This window comes from Lepidothrix coronata, unplaced genomic scaffold (genome assembly GCF_001604755.1).
Source record: "Lepidothrix coronata isolate B3197 unplaced genomic scaffold, Lepidothrix_coronata-1.0 Scaffold27, whole genome shotgun sequence".
Taxonomy (NCBI): domain Eukaryota; kingdom Metazoa; phylum Chordata; class Aves; order Passeriformes; family Pipridae; genus Lepidothrix; species Lepidothrix coronata.
In genome coordinates this window covers 374,712-390,720 of record NW_016690207.1, presented here as the reverse complement: position 1 = coordinate 390,720, position 16,009 = coordinate 374,712, and the positions used below count along the sequence as shown (strand labels likewise).

General features: G+C 44.9%; 1 protein-coding gene across 1 annotated transcript in view; it reads left to right on the top strand.

Annotated features, from left to right (window-relative positions):
- The window catches only part of KMT2A (lysine methyltransferase 2A), a 41,185-nt gene that overhangs the window by 17,376 nt on the left and 7,800 nt on the right, over positions 1-16,009 (top strand). The window contains exons 10-28 of the mRNA XM_017809560.1: positions 534-647; positions 1,805-1,951; positions 2,199-2,294; positions 3,092-3,212; positions 3,973-4,086; positions 4,435-4,619; positions 5,198-5,371; positions 6,199-6,309; positions 6,557-6,630; positions 7,135-7,325; positions 7,674-7,780; positions 7,925-8,062; positions 8,558-8,716; positions 9,004-9,121; positions 9,206-9,284; positions 9,536-9,696; positions 10,348-10,533; positions 11,150-15,461; positions 15,751-15,831. Coding sequence (XP_017665049.1) covers positions 534-647; positions 1,805-1,951; positions 2,199-2,294; positions 3,092-3,212; positions 3,973-4,086; positions 4,435-4,619; positions 5,198-5,371; positions 6,199-6,309; positions 6,557-6,630; positions 7,135-7,325; positions 7,674-7,780; positions 7,925-8,062; positions 8,558-8,716; positions 9,004-9,121; positions 9,206-9,284; positions 9,536-9,696; positions 10,348-10,533; positions 11,150-15,461; positions 15,751-15,831 — 6,668 coding nt within the window. The remainder of the gene's footprint in view (positions 1-533; positions 648-1,804; positions 1,952-2,198; positions 2,295-3,091; positions 3,213-3,972; positions 4,087-4,434; positions 4,620-5,197; positions 5,372-6,198; positions 6,310-6,556; positions 6,631-7,134; positions 7,326-7,673; positions 7,781-7,924; positions 8,063-8,557; positions 8,717-9,003; positions 9,122-9,205; positions 9,285-9,535; positions 9,697-10,347; positions 10,534-11,149; positions 15,462-15,750; positions 15,832-16,009) is intronic.

Sequence of the window (16,009 nt, the reverse complement as noted above, 5' to 3'; positions counted from 1 at the left end):
TTGAGCCAACAAGATATGGGGAAAATGTTAGTAACTTGTAATTCACAATATTTGGGGTCTATTTGGGGTTTTAAAATGATAAATCATGTACTTTTTTGAACAACACTGTTGAAATAATAATAAAAATTAATATTTTCCTAATAATTTTTTAGTCCATCTCTAAGTGTTGATACTGGAGACTATAGTGAGATCTCATAAATGTTTTATACAAATATGGAGCTTAAATAAAGTACAATTCTTCTGAAATTTCATTTTTAGTAATAATTGTGCAATTGTGAAAAGCGTTGTCTTGTTCCTCAGGTTTGCTTTCCATAGAAGGAAGGCTCTAGCAGGCACCGAGCGCTCTTGGCAGGAGCAGCGCTGAGGTGTGACTCCCAAAATACACTGTAAAGTAGAGGTAGACGTTGAAATTATTTCAGTTTGAGACTTCTTGATCACAGGCCCAGAACGTAAAAAACAGCAATCATGTGAGCACTTTGTACTGATGTTATATGCCTTGTCCTGCATGGTGATGTGTCCTTTTGTACTTTCAGGAGGACTGTGAAGTGGAGAATGTTTGGGAGATGGGTGGGTTAGGCATCGTCACCTCGGTACCTATTACTCCCAGGGTGGTGTGTTTTCTCTGTGCCAGCAGTGGACATGTGGAGGTAAAGCATTGTGTTCTGCTGTTGATGACTTAGTTACAGCACTGTGTTGTTACAAAAATAAATAAAAATTATAATGACTGTAATTCAGAAGAAATTAAAATAATACATGTAAATCTCTCCTTGCTAGAATTTGTCCCAAGATACTCAAGTGCATGGTATTTAAAATCATTTTAGAAACTTCTTCAGTGCTTACTTTGGAAGTGCATTAAGTGTGAAGAATAGCATATTTGAGAGCATCCATGTCTCTGAATTTTTGAACTCACATCTAATGTAATGCAGAAGATTTGCTCTCTTTTAACTGGAAATAAGAAGGGCTTGCCCTATGGTGCAAAAGGGCTTTAGGCAGCAATGCCTTTCCCAGGTGTGTCTGTACCTGCAAATAGCTGCAAACTGTTACAGAAACATGACTGGAAAGCTTCTGGTGCTGCCCGAGGAGCTGGATTGAGATGTGTTAAATGCATTTCCAGGTGTAGATAGGTGCCTTCTGAGCATCTTCAGCTGACCTGGGAAAGTGATAACTCTAGGATAGTCTGGGTTCTGGTGAGTGGACAGTACTAGGGAAGAGGGGGTTAAGTTCTGGATGTGGACATCAGTGCACTTGAGGTCATGAAGGTCCAGTGGGGCATGGAGCCATGCCCTTTTCAGTCAGGGTGCTCCAGGCAACAAACAATTTCCGTGTCCCCTGTGAGCCTACAGTGTTCATGCCCTGAGAGTGACTGTTTTTCCAATATGACCAGCCTTGTAGGGGATACAGAGAAATTAGAAGAGCTTTCTAATGGCCACCTGGGCTGAACGGAGGAAGATACTTTTTGTTCTGCATGTCCCTACTTTCTGCACTAAATGTGTCTTCTGGTGCAGTTGGCTTGTGTTACAGGGAGGGAACAAGAAAGGGAGATCCTGAAGAACCCTGCAAGGCTTTGTCGATGCTCAGAGCACTTAGTTAGCAGGTACCAGACTCCTGGTGGCTGCGAAGTGTCCAGTCTGTATTTGGGTTTATCTGAAATACGCGCTCAGTTTCCCTCCTAAAATGTGACAGTAGGAATGCTTGTTCTGTCAGTTGTAAAGCAGAATTCAAGTAGTTTGGAGCACAAGGGGGTTTATTTGGGAGCTTCAAGCAGCTTCTGCATTGCTAAAACCTGCTTCTCCCTCCCTTGCAGTTTGTGTATTGCCAGGTCTGCTGTGAGCCCTTCCACAAGTTCTGCCTGGAGGAGAGCGAGCGGCCCCAGGAGGACCAGCTGGAGAACTGGTGCTGCCGTCGCTGCAAGTTCTGCCACGTGTGTGGGAGACAGCACCAGGCCACCAAGGTACCCCAGAACTGCTGGGAGACCCAGCAACACCCCCACTGGTCCCAGGGCTCCTCTTGCTCCAGAACTTGGCGAGGAGAGCTGAGGGGCAGAGTCTGCACACTGGGGAGGAGACCTCTCGAGTTGCTCCAATGCAGTTTCTTTCTCGTGCTCCAAATGGGGGATTCAATAAAAAATTAAAATGTCCAGGATTTTGCATACTTTTGCAGGGTCTCTGTTCCAATGCTTTTTCCCCTTATTCTTGTAGCAATTGCTGGAGTGTAACAAGTGCCGAAACAGCTATCACCCTGAGTGCCTGGGCCCAAACTACCCAACCAAACCCACCAAGAAAAAGAAAGTTTGGGTGAGGCGTTTTAATTTCTTTTTTGGAAAATTCATTTATTGACTGATCATAACGCACCAGAGCTCTGCAGAGCTCTGATGCAATTGCTCAGCTTTTCAAGCCAAGGTGCCTGTTGCATCGGAAGGTACATTCAGAAACAGATAATGAGGTGGCTGGTTGATAAGATGTTCTGAACAAGCAGGGGTTTTAAAGAGGTTACACCTTTTTTTAGTTGTAGTAGATCTTCTGATCATAGTAAGTCTTTTGATCATAGTCCCATAAAGTGGAAGAAGCTCTTTAGAACGGAAGCATTTACCTTGTTAACAAATCTGTTGATATTGGTGTTGAGAGACAATTTGGATTAATGTCCTAATTTGCATCTTTCAAGCTTTTGTTCTAAACAAGTGCCAATAGTGTATTTCCTACTAGGAGTTTGTAGGTGTTTTCTACTATGATACATAAAGTTTGTAAACTTTTAAAAGAAGACTTTGTATTTTAGATCAGAAGAAATGCCACAACTACATATGCTGTTTTATGTGAGGGAAAGGTGATATTTTCTTCAATGCAAATATGAAGGACAGAAAAACTATACTGCAATTTGGTTTAACGTTTTTTCTTCTTGCATTATTACCATCTTACCATAAAAGGAGTGAGCTCTGTTCTTTTTGGTGAAAGTTTCAGCATTTGAAACTCCTTGTTCTGTTGGATGAGTTCTCAGTGCTCGTTAAATAAAGTTATGAAATGTGTTGTTTGCACAGAAGGCACAGGAACTGCTGGATAAAAGCATGTAACTCTTGCCAAATGCATTCTTTTTCCAGATATGTACCAAATGTGTTCGCTGCAAGAGCTGTGGATCAACAACACCAGGCAAAGGGTGGGATGCACAGTGGTCTCATGACTTCTCCCTGTGTCACGATTGTGCCAAACTCTTTGCTAAAGGTACATAAAGTTGTGACTCTTTACAGCAGGAGCCTCCTCAGCTGCTTAGTTTTGAATCAGTCAGTGTCAGTATGAGTGAGCAGAGGGCCAGCATGACAGCTGAGCTTGGCACAGTCCAGGCAGCAGAGCAGGCTGGTTAAGGTCAAGCCTGAAAGAGCATGTAACAGTTCCTGTCAAGGCCAGGATCTTAGAGCATGCAATGGCTCACCAAAGTCACCACTGCTTTATTGTCAGAGTTTGGGGCTTTCAGCATGTAAACTCTGTGCCATGTGAAGGAATTATTACACACCTGTTAGCCCAGGATTTCAAGTAGCAGTTGAGGAAAAGACATTTTAATGTATTCTGGACTTAAAAGCAACAAAATTTCTATTGTAAAGTGGTTGTTTCCTGTATTAGTTGCTGTACATGATGCCTTTGAACCTCAAAGGGGCATTCTTGGGAAAAATCCCAGCATAGAAAATCTTAACTGTCCCACATAATTTCTTGCCTGTGTGTCATCTTTTTCCTTTCATTTTGCTCTTGCATATAATATTTTGTTAGTCTTACCACGCCCAAAAAATGGGCGCCCAGCCATGGGATTCTAGAGTAGGCAGTGGTCTTTCAAAGTTATTTGTTGTAGCCTCCTGACAGTAGATGGGACTGTGCTGGCAGCTTACTGGGAAGGGTGTTCAGAGCTGCTTGGTGCACAAGGAAGTAACCACCCAGCCTTTAAGATGTGTGTGGAGTCCAAACTCCTGATGAAATCTGATTATGTTTGCAGGAAATTTTTGCCCTCTCTGTGACAAATGCTACGATGATGATGACTATGAGAGTAAGATGATGCAGTGTGGGAAATGCGACCGCTGGGTCCACTCCAAATGCGAAAACCTTTCTGGTAAGGAAATCCTCATCCCATCAGTACTAAAGAACACAGGGTAGTGATTAGATCAGAGCAATCCAGTCCTGGACCTTTCTACTAGAGTGTTACTTTAACACCCTCACTTGTGACCTACCTGAAAAATACCTGTCAAGTTGGTGACAGGTAAACCAGTGCTAATACCAGTGACATCCTGAAAGCACAGGACTTGCTTCAAAGGCAGTGTCACTCAGTTAGCTGCAGAAGGGGCTTTTGTTACCTGAAAAGTATTTCAGTTAGGAAGTAAGTGCAGGGCAGGGGCTTTTCCCTGTATCCATCCTTCAGTGAAGTACTTCAGATGGTTATCTTATCTTCTTTTGTCTCCAGATGAAATGTATGAGATACTGTCCAACTTGCCTGAGAGTGTCGCGTACACCTGCATTAACTGTACCGACCAGCATCCTGCAGAGTGGCGTCTGGCACTGGAAAAGGAGCTGCAGGTTTCCCTGAAGCAGGTTTTAACAGCCCTGTTGAATTCCAGAACTACCAGCCACCTGCTGCGGTATCGACAGGTGAGCTGGAGCTTCTGTCCTCTTAGCGTTAGTCCTGCTTGTGATGTGCCTGGCATTCACTTGAGCTGTGGTATTGCTGTGCCTCTTCCTGCAGAAGTGTCTGCATCATATTTGGAACAACACATGCTGTGATTTATTTATATTTTTTCTTTATTTTGTTCATTCCTGTGGAAGCAAAGAAGTGGGTATCTATGATACAACTTGTGAAGCTGAAAAAATATAGGGTAAAGTTCTTCAAGGAATGGGAGGATTTTGCTCTGTGATGGTGAAGGTGCTTTTCTGACAGAAGAAGAGGATCTTAGTCTTGAAATATGCATTCAGAAATAAGACTTCTGAACAATGGGTTTGATTCTTATAGCTGATGGCTTTGCCCTGCTGTGCACCTTACAGGTCATAGCAGGAAGCTGCTTAAGAGCTTTTCATTGTTCCTACGTTTTGGACAGAAATCAGAACTCGGGTCTCCTTTCATTCACATTAGCGAGAATCTCTGGGCCAATAAATGTGCTTGGGAGTGTATCATGAGGAGCAGCTACATTTCAATAGCCAACATCCCTCTGTCTCATTGCTGGTGTTCACAGGCAGCAAAACCACCTGATTTAAATCCTGAAACAGAAGAGAGCATCCCATCCAGAAGCTCTCCTGAGGGTCCTGATCCTCCTGTCCTAACAGAAGTCAGTAAACAGGAGGAGCAGCAACCTCTGGATCTGGAAGGAGTGAAAAGAAAAATGGATCAAGGAAGTTACACATCTGTGGTATGTCAAAGTTTTCATGTTCCACTCTATTATGCTATAGACTCTGTGAATTGCTTTATGACCTGTGGTGTTTATAACTGAGCAGGCTTAAGCCTTTTCTTCAGGAACACAGAAGCAGGTTATCGTGCTGCTAAAAATAATTCTGGCTGGCACTGATGTTGATGTTGGCCCAGAGACAAGTAATTGATGCTGTTGTAGGGCTCTCTGTAACCAGCAGTGATACTTGGTTAGACCCCATTTGCTCTTAGTCAGGTGTTTATGTAGATGGAAACAGGACAGGTCATCCTTCATGTGGAAATTTTGACTGAAGGCCTGACCCAATAGCTCTGCTGCTGTCAGTTAGCTGAAAAGGAAGGAATTCATGGGTGAAGGGGTGACTTATTCAAGGGTCAGTTACAGAAAATGCTAGTGTTGAACAAATCAGTTCTCTTTGCAGAGACCAGCCTTTTACTTTTTTCCCCCTACAGAATCTGTAATCTTTGAGGAACACTGTATATTGCAAAGTGCTTGACAAATGTTGATTGTGCCAGATTTTGACCAAATCCTTCTGAGGTAGCTAGTTTAGTGGATGTAAAACTGGTCAGAAGTCAGCTCCTTGTAGAAGGAAGAAGTGAACAGTTGTGGGTGTAGCAGCTCTGCCAGACAGTTTGCAAATGTAGAGGGCTGCTTGATTCTTCACAGCCAAATTCTCTTTCTGCTTTTAAGTCATGCTCTTGTCCAATCTGATAGTCATCTAGATGCTCATTTGATGCCCTAAAGGATTAGTGGATGGTGTAGCTGTGCAAAAGACAATCCTGTTAATGTGAAGTTTTGTGGGTTTCTTACAGTTGGATTTTAGTGATGACATTGTGAAGATAATTCAAGCAGCCATTAATTCCGATGGCGGGCAGCCGGAGGTTAAGAAAGCCAACAGCATGGTCAAGTCCTTCTTTATTCGGGTGAGATGGGCTACAGTTATTTTGAAATCTGCTTGGTATCCTACCACTGCTTGTTGCTGTTGGAGTCCAAAGGGCCATCACACTTGCCCTTGCTTGGGTCTTTCCAGGAATAAAATAATACATTGTCAGAGTTGTTGATGTTAATGAAATGTTACTAGTTGTGCATTTACAGTAGATCTTGGCTGAATGTCTTTGAATTTTTGGGTATGTTGTCTAACTTTTCTAATGGGTTGTTGTTTTCCTTTAGCAAATGGAGCGTGTTTTTCCATGGTTCAGTGTAAAAAAGTCCAGATTTTGGGAGCCAAATAAAGTAACAAGCAAGTAAGTAACTGTTCTGTATCCGACTGTGACACCCTGCTGTTTGCCAGCTGTCCAAGCAAAACGTATTGAGAGAGCCTGTTGTGGGGTTGGGATTTCTGGTTTTCTTTTTTTTTTTTTCCCCATGGGAAGTTACACATTAATCCCATTCCCAAGTTTTGTACATGCTTCCTTGTTCTAAAGCAGAACACTTTTTAGAACTATTTACAACTATTTAGAACTAGATATTACTGTGTGTTGACTTGTCAGTCCTGTCCTTCCTTCTCTCTCTTCCTTCTCACACCCCCACTTGGGGTGGCTCTCCTGCACCTGTTACCCTCCAAAGAAACAGACACATCACAAACCTTAAAATGTGAGTGGTCACAGCCTTTGTGGGGACCACATGTAGGCTGTAGGTAATTAAATGAGTTATTAGAGGGGGAGATGTCAGGTAGGCCCTGGTAGCCAGGGCACAAGGTCCTCTAGTGCAGCCGGGTGTGACACTGACTCCTTGCTCCATCTCAGCAGTGGTATGTTGCCAAACGCGGTGCTGCCCCCGTCGCTCGACCATAATTATGCTCAGTGGCAGGAACGTGAAGAGAACAACCGCACTGAACAGCCCCCTCTGATGAAGAAAATCATTCCAGCTCCAAAACCCAAAGGGCCTGGAGAGCCGGATTCACCAACTCCTCTACATCCTCCTACACCTCCCATCTCTGGTAAGAAAACCAATGGCAGCACTGCCAATCCCAAATCCGAAGCACTTTGGTCCAAAGCTCCTCATAGTAAAGGGAGGGTGGTATTAGTTCTGAATGCAACTGTCTTGAGACCTCTGTGACCTGAAATCATTCGGAGGCTGTTACACACAAGGTGTTTCTGAGCTAAGCTTGGATGCAGGAATGCTTTTGCCCCTGAATGGGGGCTATGTGGAGGCTGATGTGTGCTTTGCTTTCCAAGCTGGCTATTGAAAACTCTTTTACCCTGTTCTCTTACTGACAATCTCTCCAGATGAATTTTTGCTTTCCTGAATTTCAAGAATGAACACTGTTCTCTCTTTTAACTCTAAGGCTCTGACAGAAGCAGAGAGGATAGTCCTGAACTGAACCCACCTCCAGATGTAGAAGACAACAGGCAGTGCGCGTTGTGCCTGAAATATGGTGACGACAGTGCTAATGTGAGTATGTGCCACGTGCCCATTTCCATAGGAGCCCATTTAAGCAGTGCTGTAGGTTTGGTACTGTGGATAGGCGGGATGGGTTTTATGCATGGTTGTGTCTCATAGAAATTTGAAAAAAAAACATTTCCTTCTGTTCTTTAGGATGCCGGGCGTCTTCTCTATATCGGCCAAAACGAATGGACACATGTGAACTGTGCTTTGTGGTCAGCAGAAGTGTTTGAAGATGATGATGGTTCTCTAAAAAACGTGCACATGGCTGTCATCCGGGGAAAGCAGCTGGTGAGTACAAGCAAAGAACGTTTCGTTAAACTTCACACTGATTTAGAATCACAGAACCAAGACAGGAGCCCAGCTAAAAGATGCCCTGTGTGTGTGTTTGTTCTGCTCTGTCCTTTCTTGCAGTATTTTTTTAACACTATAACAGTACTGAATGAAGGTATTTGAAAAGTTGTTTTATCATTGCTCAGTTCAGAAATATTGTGGAGATAAAGTGAAGCTTGCAAATGTGAGAGTTGGATATGGAGCTGAAGCAGGAAAGTCTGAGGCCTGGAGGAACCAGTCCACAAAAGTTCTGTATGAGGGATCCTTCTTCCTCTTACCTCCTCCTCCATGTCTCGCTTTTGTGTGTGAGTCACTGTAGTGAAATGGAACGACAATGAAGTGGGAGATCAGGCATTAGTCTAAACTTCTGTCTGTGCGAAAAAAACAACAGTAATTGTGGTCTTGTTTTAGAAGAGATTAAATTTTAACTTTTTTTTTTTTTTGCTTTTGCAGAGATGTGAGTTCTGCCAGAAGTCAGGCGCCACAGTAGGCTGCTGCCTCACTTCCTGTACCAGTAACTATCATTTCATGTGCTCACGAGCCAAGAACTGTGTCTTTCTGGATGATAAGAAAGTTTACTGCCAGAGGCATCGTGACTTGATCAAAGGAGAGGTGAGATTCTTCTGTCCTGGTCTGCCTCACACTCTGAAGGTGGGGTTAGCCTGTAACTATGAGCACTTTTTAGAAGTTCATGTTGAGTGTGTTCCTCACGAATGAGGGCTGGACCGCAGTGCTCTTCGAAAACTGTCAGTGGTACAAATGGCCTGGGGCAGTTTGGCAAGTGGTGCTGTGTGGCAGTTCAAAAACCAAAAGATCAAACTGAGGATTGAGTAGGACAGGCTGCACAGTGTACATGTGGTGGTTCCTTTAATGAGTAGTTTTGTGGTTTCTTATTCCAGGTGGTTCCTGAGAATGGGTTTGAAGTTCTTAGGAGAGTTTTTGTGGACTTTGAAGGGATCAGTTTGAGAAGAAAATTTCTTAGTGGCTTGGAACCAGAGAACATCCACATGATGATTGGTATGATCTAGTCTCTGGATACTTGATCCACCTTTGGTGCTGGAATGTGGTTCACAGAACTATTCTGTTCCTCTCTCTGCTCAGGTTCAATGACAATAGACTGTTTAGGAATTCTGAATGACCTCTCAGACTGTGAAGATAAGTTGTTTCCCATCGGCTATCAGTGAGTATAAACTGTTTCATGATTTGATGTCTTTCAGTATATTTCATGCCAAACCAGAACTGAAATAACATGTGGGAAAATTGACTGTAGCTTTCCTACACTGCTGAGGAATCTCTGATTAAGCTGGGTGTGCAGCATGTTTTGCCAGGAGGCCTTTGGCCCATGTAGTTTTGAGAAACTGAAAATTTGAAACAGGAATGAGGTTTACTCAACTGTTGATTAAATTACTTTATGTTTGAATTATCTTCCAGGTGCTCCAGGGTGTACTGGAGCACAACAGATGCCAGGAAGCGCTGCGTGTATACCTGCAAGATCATGGAGTGCCGACCTCCAGTCATAGAACCTGACATTAACAGCACTGTAGAGCACGATGATAACAGAACAATTGCCCATAGCCCAGTTTCCCTTACAGGTAATCTTTTAAGGACTTTATAGAAGTATATTCTCTGTATGGTTTTGCCAGAGTGCATCTCTTAAACAGATTTGGACTAGAATCCATTTCAGGCTTCCAAATTATGTTACAGCATCTTAAGACTTTAAGGTCCTGAGTGTACTGCTAACTTTGAAAACTTCAGCCAAACAAACACTGCTGCAGGGGTGGTTTCTAGTCTACAGCTTATAGAATTTTCTAGTGATCTAAAACTTCAAACTGTACTTGAAGTGTCAGTGTTGGTCTGTAATATGGGGGTTCAGTACAATGTTGAATAGTCATATTGTGCTGCTTAAGTATTTCCAAATTGTTTTCATGTATCCCAGGGTAAAGCAGTGAAAGATTTTTAAAACATTTATAGTTGTCATTGTCAACATAGAATTCTAAACTCTATAAATACATAGTGGAATTTGATGTGTAAGCTGAGCATTAATGTATTGCTACAAGTATTTGAAAATGTTCTTATGAGAAGAAACTAGGTATTATCTGATGGCAGATCTTTGACTTTGTGTTCATTTAACAAACACCCTGTTTCTCAGAGTGGAACCTGATAGCAGTATATACTTTATCAGGTCATAGCTTTTAGAGTTCAGTGATGGCTTATACTGTTGTTTCTCTTTTATACAACAACAGAAACTCTACCGAAAGACAGCCAAAATACACCTGAAATTGTAAACCCACCATCACCAGATCGTCCCTTGCATTCTCAGACCTCTAGTTCCTGTTACTATCCAGTGGTCTCAAAGGGCCCCAGGATCAGAGCGCCAAGTTATCCATCCACACAGAGGTCTCCTGGATCTAGGCCGTTGCCCTCTGCAGGTATTTCTAGTGCTGTTGACTTTGATTGAGGTTTGTTTTGAAAATATTTTTGTTTAGTTTGTGCCTTTTTTTTTGGCTTCCTTCAGAATGGGGTGTTACGTTCTGTTTCTAAAGAAAGGAGTGAAATGGCAATAGGTTTGAGGAGAGGAAAGTTCTGACAAAACACAGTAGAGATGGCTTGTTGAGAAATGTACAACTGACGCAAACATTCCCCTGGGATAAAGAAGCAGCATTTGGGCAATATAGTAGTAGTGATCCAGAAGAGCTGTGATAAGAGCTGTATTTTTCTAGAGAGAGTCAGAAATGTGGTATTGTAATTCAGTTGCTGTTTCTGTATGAATGACTCATGTTTTGTTTCAAACTGATGTTGAAAATTCCCATCTAAAGTTGAGGTACCAAACCCTGAGATGCAAATTTGTCAGCTCCACGTGGTGAATCCTGGTTGACAGTATCAGGTTTTTAACACTTATCTCAAGTATCATCATTATGTTGGTGCTATTTGGCTGAAAGGTTTTGTTGGGTTCTAATTTCTTGTGTTTTATATGAAGGAATAGGGTGTGCATTGATTGTGGAGGTTTCAGGTCATCTGACAGTCTTTCTTGCCTTCTTTTCTCAGGAAGTCCTACCCCAGTGACCCATGAAATAGTGACAGTAGGGGATCCTTTGCTGTCCTCAGGACTTAAGAGCATTGGTTCTCGGAGACACAGCACCTCTTCTTTGTCGCAGCAGCAATCAAAACTCCGAATGGTTTCCCCTGCACGAGCTGGGAACACTTACTCCAGGCATGGTGTGTCTTCAGTTTCCAGCCTGGGGGCCTCTTCAGAACATGAACTGACCGTCAGAAGTACCGACCGCTTTGTGGGGTCGGTGAACACAGGTCCTCCTAGTGCTCCAGTTCAAAGTTGCTCTACCAGTTCAGGCTCCCAGAAAACAGCACCTACAACTGGAAGTAAAACTTACCAGCTGGATGCATCTCCATCTATGGAAGGGAAACATTCCAGCAGTTCAGATTTGATAGCCAAAGGTGCGCCTTCTAAGGGAGAGAAAATGAAAGCGGTGACCTCAAAGGACCCAGATTATTCAGCTCATACTTTTGTCCCTGGAGGAAGCTCCAAAGTGTCCACTCAACCAACCAGTTCATCAGGCACAGAAGCGAATGTTAAAATAGGAACCTTTCAAGAGTGTTCAGGATCATTTTCTTCCAAAGAAGCAATAGCCTTTCCACCTTTGCATCAGAGAGGCCCAAGGAAAGACAGAGATCAGCATGTGGAACCTGTACAGCCAGAGAAAACAACTGTGGGTGATGAGACGGATGCAAAGACCTTGAAGTCTGCTGGAGTAAACAGCAGATCTCCTGCAGCAAGTGAGCAAGTAGTTTCTGCCCCCAGAGAGAGGCGTCAGAAGGGCAAAAAGTTAATGAAAGACAGTTTTAAAGAGAAGCATTCTCTGAAATCTCTTACAGAGTCAAGTCAAGCAGTAGGCAGTGATGAAGGAAACCTGAAACCAGAATTTGGCCATCAGGGCTTGGCAACTGAACAAATTAGCCAGAGGTTATGTAATAATATTCCTGCTGAAAAAGCTGGTGAGAAGTCTCCACCTTCACAAGGGCCATCTAAAGGGTCATCAGTGCAGGTTGAAGCAGCCCCTAAGGAATCGCAGGCACCCAGAAAACGCACCGTTAAAGTCACTCTGACTCCTCTCAAAATGGAAAGTGAAAACCAGTCTAAAAATGCACAGCAGGAAAGTGATGCCGAAACTCAGTCTGCTGGGGCAGACCTGGCTGCTCTGGCTGAGCCCTCCTTGGCTTCGGAAAGCCCAGAAGAGAACCCTGTAGTTCAGGGAAGCCCAAATGAAGCGCCAGCACAGGAATCTCAAAATAACACATATGAAAATTTGCCCATTCAAGATAACAACTTGATGCTCCAGGATGGTGCTAAAGCTCAAGAGGAAGGCTCATACAAGCGGAGGTATCCACGGAGAAGTGCTCGGGCCAGATCCAATATGTTCTTTGGACTGACTCCTCTGTATGGTGTGAGGTCCTATGGAGAGGAAGACATTCCCTTCTACAGTAACTCAACTGGCAAGAAGCGAGGGAAGCGTTCTGCAGAAGGACAAGTGGATGGCGCAGATGACTTGAGCACATCAGATGAAGATGACTTATACTACTATAATTTCACAAGGACGGTGGTTTCCTCGAACACGGAGGAGAGGCTTGGATCCCATAGTTTATTCAGGGAGGAGGAGCAGTGCGATCTTCCAAAAATCTCACAGCTAGACGGTGTGGATGATGGAACTGAAAGTGATACAAGTGTCACAGCAACAACCAGAAAAGTCAGCCAGGTAACTAAAAGGAGTGGCAAAGAAAATGGGACAGAGAACTTAAAGATGGATAGGACTGAAGAAGCTGGAGAGAAAGTACAAGTCACCAAGAGCTCCACTGTCCACAAAACTGACCCCAAGATTGATAACTGCCACCCTGTGAGCAGGGTTAAAGCGCAGGGTCAGGACTCACTGGAGGTGCAGCTGAGTTCATTGGAAACAGGCCGCAGGACTCACGCAAGCACACCTTCCGACAAGAACTTACTGGACACTTTCAACACAGAACTTCTGAAATCCGACTCTGACAATAACAACAGCGATGACTGTGGGAACATCCTCCCTTCTGATATCATGGACTTTGTACTGAAGAACACACCATCTATGCAGGCATTGGGAGAAAGTCCGGAGTCCTCATCATCAGAACTCCTGACGCTTGGAGAAGGTTTAGGTCTTGACAGCAACCGTGGCAAGGATATGGGTTTGTTTGAGGTGTTCTCCCAGCAGCTGCCCACTGCTGAGCCTGTGGACAGCAGCGTCTCTTCCTCCATATCAGCAGAGGAGCAGTTTGAATTGCCACTGGAGCTTCCTTCTGATCTCTCTGTTCTGACCACTCGCAGCCCTACGGTGCCCAGCCAAAATCACAACAGGCTCGCTGTCATCTCGGAGTCTTCTCTTTCCTCTTCGGGAGAGAGGTCAATGCTTGCCTTGCCTTCCACAGAGTCTGGGGAAAAGAGAGTGACAGTTACAGAAAAATCTGCCTCAGGGGAAGGCGATGCAGCTCTCCTGAGTCCAGGGGTAGACCCAAGCCCTGAAGGACACATGACTCCCGATCACTTCATCCAGGGTCACATAGATGCAGAGCATATAGCCAGCCCACCCTGTGGCCCCGTCGAGCAAGGGCACGGCAGCAACCAGGATTTAACAAGAAACAGCGGGACTCCGGGTATCCAGGTGCCGGTGTCACCCACTGTTCCCCTCCAGAGCCAGAAGTACGTGCCAAACTCCACAGACAGTCCTGGCCCTTCACAGATCTCCAACGCTGCGGTGCAGACAACGCCACCCCACCTCAAGCCACCCGCAGAAAAACTTCTGGTAGTCAATCAAAACATGCAGCCCCTGTATGTCCTCCAGACTCTACCCAACGGTGTCACCCAAAAGATACAGTTGACACCTTCTGTTAGTTCTGCACAGAGCGTGATGGAGAGCAATGCTTCGGTGCTGGGGCCCATGGGGAGCGGGCTCACGCTGACCACAGGATTAAATCCAAGTTTGCCTTCATCTCAGTCGTTATTCCCTCCCACAAGCAAGGGTCTGCTGCCCATGTCCCATCACCAGCATATACATCCCTTCTCCACAGCTGCTCAGACTGGCTTCCCACCCAACATCAGCAGTCCTTCGCCAGGTCTTCTGATTGGGGTGCAGCCACCTCCCGATCCTCAGCTCTTAGTGTCTGAAGCTAGTCAGAGGACAGACCTTGGTACCACTGCTTCTACACCAACTGCTGCCCTAGGCAAGAAACGGCCCATATCTCGTCTGCAGTCACGGAAGAACAAGAAGCTGGCTCCCTCTGGAACCGCTTCTGCTATAGCTCCTCCTGACATGGTCTCTAACATGACCTTAATTAATTTTGCTCCTTCCCAAATTTCCAACCACCCACTGGATTTGGGAACCATTGCGAATTCAACATCCCAGAGAACTGTCCCCAATATTATCAAAAGGTCCAAGTCTGGTGTCATGTATTTTGAGCAAACATCTTTGCTCCCACAAGGTGGGACCACTACTGCAGTCAGCACGTCTCCCAGCGTTATTGGTCCAGATGCTAGTCACCTCCCAGCAGGGCCTGTATCGGGCCTAACATCGAGTTCCTCGGTGCTGAACGTTGTATCCATGCAGGCCACAGCAGCCCCTACTACTGGCGGGTCAGTTCCTGGTCATGTTCTGGGACAAAGTTCTGTAACATTAACAAGCCCCGGATTATTAGGGGACCTTGGTTCGATAAGCAACCTCCTGATCAAAGCTAGTCAGCAAAGCCTTGGTCTTCAGGAGCAGCACATGACTTTACCACCAAGTTCTGGAATGTTTTCACAACTGGGAGCATCTCAGACTCCATCTACGGCAGCCATGACAGCTGCATCAAGCATTTGTGTCCTGCCTTCAGCACAGACAATGGGCATGACAGTCGCTCCGTCATCTGCTGACCCAGAAGGCTCGTACCAGCTTCAGCACATGACACAGCTCTTAGCCAGCAAAACCGGGGTTGCTTCCTCCCAGCTGGACCTTAGCACGGCTTCGGCAACAACGCAGCTGTCGAGCTTTCCGCACCTGGTTGATGCTCCAAACAACACCGGACTCGAACAAAGCAAGGCTTCCTCATCAGTGATGCATGCCAGCTCAGCATCTCCGGGAGGCTCCCCATCACCTGGTCAGCAGTCTGCAAGTAGCTCCGTGCTGGGTCCCACAAAAATGAAGCCAAAAATCAAACGCATCCAGCCACTGTTAGACAAAGGGAATGGAAAGAAGCACAAAACTTCTCATGCGTGGGCTGGTTCTTCTGAAGTTCACGCTCCTGACAGAGGGGCTGTTGCTGTACCCCAGGTCTTGGCTACAGGGTAAGAGGAGAGTTTGGTTTTGCTCATCCCTGAGGTTTTTTAACAGTATGAGAAAGAATCTCACACTAGTTTCTCCAGCAAATTCTTCAAGTGAAGGCAAATTGTGAAGTGCAAGCTTTGATTCTGATGTGGTGCTGGAAGTGTGATCTGGTTCCTCATATCACAGGAGCAGCTGTTACTACTTGTGTAGTTCTGTGGAACTGGTGGATCTGTTCCTGCTTTCCAGTCTTGTTTAGAGCACACATGGCTTGGCAGGTATTTTGAATGTTCCCAAATCTTTTTCTTCCAGGACTCCTGCTATGAAGGCAGATGCGCAGGATGCAGCAAGCGTAGATCAGCCATCGCAGAAGCCATGTGGGCAGTCTGCAGGGTAAGGGATGAACAGACCTTTCCGTGGGATTCTGCTCACTTGAGCTGAAGGACATTTGTACAGAGAATGCGGGAAGTCTGGCTTTCCTAGTTGAAATGTCTGAGGAGCTTTCAGTGGGGAGCACACTGTCATGTTTAGTTGCAATATGGAACCATTTTGCATTAAGCTGTGTGTAACT